The 5,000-nt window shown below is 50.5% G+C and overlaps 1 protein-coding gene across 1 annotated transcript in view; it reads left to right on the top strand.

The window, feature by feature from the left end:
- Positions 1-330: 330 nt before the first annotated feature.
- sox18 (SRY-box transcription factor 18) overlaps positions 331-5,000 on the top strand; it is a 6,134-nt gene continuing 1,464 nt past the window's right edge. The window contains exons 1-2 of the mRNA XM_062391413.1: positions 331-1,109; positions 2,615-5,000. The exon at positions 2,615-5,000 is cut by the window's right edge and continues 1,464 nt beyond it. Coding sequence (XP_062247397.1) covers positions 719-1,109; positions 2,615-3,756 — 1,533 coding nt within the window. The 5' untranslated portion in view covers positions 331-718 and the 3' untranslated portion in view covers positions 3,757-5,000. The remainder of the gene's footprint in view (positions 1,110-2,614) is intronic.

Below are 5,000 nucleotides of genomic sequence, written 5' to 3'. Positions count from 1 at the left end.
GTGTGTGTAGCTCCACTCTCAGTTGGGCAGAAACAATGGACCTCTCTGATTACATCTCCCTGGACAGGCGGACAGGGATTGTGTGTGTGTTTGTGTGTGGGTGTGTGTGTGCATGCAAAGCTTCGGGGGGAGGAAAGGGTGGCGGTCACAGAAGAGGAAAGAGGGAGAGACCCCCCCCCCCCCCCCCCCGTCTCCCACACACTCGTTCCTTCCCTTCATTTCTTCCACCTGGCATCTCATTGGTTAAATCTCCAGCATATGTATCTGATTGGTCGGGGCGGGGTATATATACACAGCGTGGGTCGGTCGACTCTGGCCACAAGTTTAAAAACTCTGAGACAGACAGAGACAGCGAGTCGGACGTCCTGAGTGACGGAGGGGAATCGAACTCCGGACAAACCGCTGCACCGCACACTCCAAACAAGATGTGTTGTCTTTAGAGCGGCTGAGTCACTGGATCTGCTCCGGGGGAATATCCTGTTTTCTTTCTCTCTCTCCTTCTCCCTCCTCTCACCTCTCGATGCTGTGCTTTGGGATCTCTGCTCCTAACCCGCCTCATTCATCTCCTCGTCTTCCTCGTCTTCCTCGTCTTCCTCATCCTCCTCAGCCCAAACGCTTCGAGTTACACTTCTTTTCCAGAACTTTACAACCCAACAACCTGGGACAGACGTTTGAACAGTTCCTCTTGGACTAAGTGGATTCAGAGACCGGTCTTGGGATGAACTTACCGGAGCCCAGGTTGTCCAGAGAGACCGTTCTGACTCTCGGGGGTCACTGGACGTCCAGAACCCCGAGTCCCACTTCTGATTCTGAAATGGGTTTTGAGCGGACCCTGTCCGAGGACTGCGGCTCCCCCGACGGCCTCGGAGCCCGAGGCGTGAGGAGAACCGAACCGAGGATTTCTCTGACCCCCGGTTCAGGGGGACAGAGCCCGGACCTGGCCCTGGCGGGAGGGGTGTCGGTGGGCACGGCCGACGGGAAGGTGGTGGGGGGGGAGCAGAGGATCCGCAGACCCATGAACGCCTTCATGGTTTGGGCCAAAGACGAGAGGAAGAGACTCGCGCTGCAGAACCCGGACCTTCACAACGCTGTGCTCAGCAAGATGCTCGGTAAGACCAGAAGCTTCTAAACCTTCAGACCAGGAGATCCAAGCTGCTGCTCTTCAAAAGTTCAAATAGAGACAAACAGGGTTAATTAACTAATTAATAACTTGAGAATCCTCGTTATCTGGATCAAATCGTCTGGATGCTGAGGTGAAGGACTCTTCACAGAAATGTTTCAAATAAAACTTCTATAAGTTTATTTAAAATATGTCACAAATTTAAATTAGAGCATCAACCCCCCCCCCCCCCCCCCCCCCCCCCCAGACAACTCTTTCAAAACTAATATAAACCATGAAAAGGAAAACGTGAGATTTCTCTTTTCATATCTTCACAACCTGAATTACTTTATTTTTGATTTTAGTATTTACGTCCTCACTTAAATATAACTGAGTAAATAAATGAACGAGTTATGTAAATCATGACTTTAATGGATTTTCAATGTGTGTACATTATGCTTTATTTCATACAACAGTAAAAGTTGTGTCAACATTGTCGCGTCTGAAGCAGTGAACTGAACATCTGTGATCAATTATTATTGGATGAAAAACAACGACACAGTTTATAGATTGAAAACATGGAGATCAAACTCCTGTGTTCTCCACATTGAGACGATTCAGACTGAAGAAGTTTCTCCTGCAGAGGAACTCACGTCTGCTCCGTCCGTCAACGTGCTCGTTAACATCTGAGCTCCACGCTCTGCTGGACACACAGAATCCACAGGGACCGGCATGAGGAAACCGCTTTACCACCGCGTTCACACTGCGCAGGGGGCCGGTGCTAATAAAAGGCTTCTACATAAGAGGAGCCAGGCGTTCAGGGTCAGAGGTCAGAGGTCACACTGAACCCTTCGTATTGTTCTCAATGTTATAAGGCACCGCCGATTATTCAGGCAGTTTATCAAAGTAAAATAATTAGAATAATATTAAATTAATTACAGCAGAAATTAATTCCTTCATTCATTTTTAACATGAACAGAATATCTTCCTGTTGAAATTAGAAAAGCGAATGCAGAAGAAGTCACAGCTCATGAAACAGTTGATGTTGAGGCTCAGAACAATCCCAGGCTGCACATTCATATTTTAAATATCACTAAAACACAAACCACAAAGTTTTGGCAGGAATCTTCCCCCGACGAGTTCTTAACACAGCGGCTGAGACGTTGTGAAAGTCTGTGGGACGTTCTATAGGTTGAAATATGATTCAACAGGTTTCTGTTCATAAAGAGTTTTAGTTCTCAGTCGTTTCTAAAGAGAAAACTTTCATATTTCCAAACTGGATCCAGCTTGGAGAAGTTTTCAAGGTTTCTCAGAGTATAAAGTTTCTAATAAACAGTTTGAACATGTTAATAATCTTCTTTGTAAGAAGATAAATGTAGAAATGAATCATCAAATACTAATGTGGATAAGATAATGTGGACATGTCTGACAGTTGATGACTGGGATCAATTCAAGTCTTTACTTGACCTCTTTTCTGTGGTGATGATTTGTGGTTTTGATGTCTGTGCTCCTCAGGTCAGTCGTGGAAGAACCTGAGCGCCACAGACAAGCGTCCGTTTGTGGAGGAGGCCGAGCGGCTGCGTGTGCAGCACCTCCAGGATCACCCCAACTACAAGTACCGGCCTCGCAGGAAGAAGGCCACCAAGAAGCTGAAGAGGGTCGAACCGGGGATCCTGCTCCACAGCCTGGCCCAGGGGGGGGCGGCCGGCCTGGGGCTGGGGCCTGACGGTGTCTCTGGAGGTTCTGCATATGGACACCCCCACCCCCACCCCCACCACCTGCTGCCCTCTCTGGGTCACTTCAGGGACCTGCAGGCCCCGGGACACCCGGAGCTGGACAGCTATGGCTTGCCCACCCCGGAGATGTCCCCTCTGGATGTCCTGGACGATGGAGAGTCTGTGTTTTTCCCCCAACACATCCAAGAGGAGGGGGTGATGGGAGGTTGGAGCGGGTACCACCACCACCACCACCACCTCCACCATCCTAACCAGCATTACAGTCCCCACTACAGCAGTCCCCACGGCGCGGTGCACCCTCAGGGCTCCGGGATGACCTGTCCGGCCGAGTCCCACCTGAGCTCCGGCAGGTTGAACCCGTCTCATGCGTCCTGTCACCACGTCACGTTACGCAGTCCTGTGAAGTGCCCCCCCACTCTGTCCCCCTCCCCTGCATCCTACCCCCCACCCTCCATCAGCCTGTCTGAGCCAATGAAATGCCACCAAACCCCCCTGAGCTCCGCCCCCGTCGGCTACTTCAGTCAAATGTGTGGGAACTCAGCTCATGGCACCGCCCACTTCCCCCCCTCTCACCTGGGGCAGCTGTCCCCTCCCCCTGAGTCCCCCTCCTCCGCCCCCGTCCCTCCATCTTCTTTTCTTTCTCACGTGGACCCGTCCCACCCGGAGTCCAGTGGACACCTGGGCTCCTCCTCTGCTGACTTCTGGTCTGAGGTGGACAGACACGAGTTCGACCAGTACGTGAATACTGGGAGGAGCCGAGACGAGGCCTTCGGACCGGGTGTCGGCTGTGGGGGCGGGTCCAAAGTCCCGGGTGGGCGTAGCAACCTGTTGGGGCCGTGTGATGACGGCAGCACCCCCCTGATCTCCGCCCTGTCGGACGCCAGCAGCGCCGTTTACTACAGCGCCTGCATCACTGGATAAACTCCTCCTCCTCCGTGGCCACACCCCGCTCATCTGAGCCATGGCTCCACGACGAGGAGAACAGGGGGGGGGGGGCCTTCACCTCGTGTCTCACTGGGATTTGAACCTTCGATTTGTTACTATTCAAATTTAATCTTAAATGAATCATTTAGTTGTACAAACATTTACTGGAGTTCGAGCTACAGGCTAATGTGGCTAATCTGAGCCATGACAGCTGCCTACTGCCCCCTGGTGTCAGGCTGCAGTTAGGATCTTAAACCCCTCCTCCTCCATGTTAGCAGATGGGACATGGACCAAACTAAAACATCAGAGTGGACACTACATGTTGGTGAAGAAGGTTTCTGTCATTTCAGGTAGTTCCTATCACACTGATGTTTGTGTTTTAATTAGTTATTTGATGATATCAAAACAAGCTCAGACCTCATGATTGACAGCTGAGACTGACTCCTCATTGGTCGCCCTAGATTCTCAAACCCTAGATATTTTGTCTTCATTGTGGGGCAGTGGGAGGAGGCGGAGCCGCTCTGTAGAACAGATCTGTTCATCACAGGACTGTTTGGAGGATTTGGGACGTTTAGGTTCAGGAGCAGGTTTTAGTTTTTGCTGATCAGCAGCTTCTGTGGATTCAAGTGAACAGTAGAGTAGAAGTACGCTGACATGATGCGTTGTTCATCGAGGAGGATGGAGCCGTTTTCTTTAGTCACTCAGATTCTTATCAAAGACCAAATACAAGGAAATAAAGAAACAGTTGAGCTGTGATGAGTTATTCAGATGTTCTCTGTCTCTCTGTCAGCACAATGCTAGTTAGTGTTCATTCAGACTGTTAGTCCTGCTGCACATTCAGGAGGCTCTAGATCTGAAGGACACCAGCTTGTCTCAGTTGAAGTGCCGTTGAGCAGGACCCAGAGCCTGGAGCTGTCTGCACTCTGAACCCTGAGGTGACACTCCAAGAACCAAAGGAACAAACTTTAAATGAACTGATCACCAGAGAAATCCACATCTGTGATCTTTCGTCATTTTTCATCTCAGGACGAATAATCCTCCCGACGTCCTCAAGTCAAATTCATCTCCGATCGAAGGGACCATGAATCTCAATGAAGAACAAACTCTGGAGATGAACAGACAGAAAAACCTCGGCCATGGACCAGAACCAAGAACCACTGACGTCTCCCACCAACCATCAGGGTGCCTCACCAGCAGGCTCGGGTTGGTTCTGACCCTGATTCCCAGTCTATCGTCTGTGA

The sequence above is a fragment of the Platichthys flesus genome, chromosome 7 (genome assembly GCF_949316205.1).
Source record: "Platichthys flesus chromosome 7, fPlaFle2.1, whole genome shotgun sequence".
NCBI lineage: Eukaryota > Metazoa > Chordata > Actinopteri > Pleuronectiformes > Pleuronectidae > Platichthys > Platichthys flesus.
This window is presented reverse-complemented; position numbering and strand designations above follow the sequence as displayed.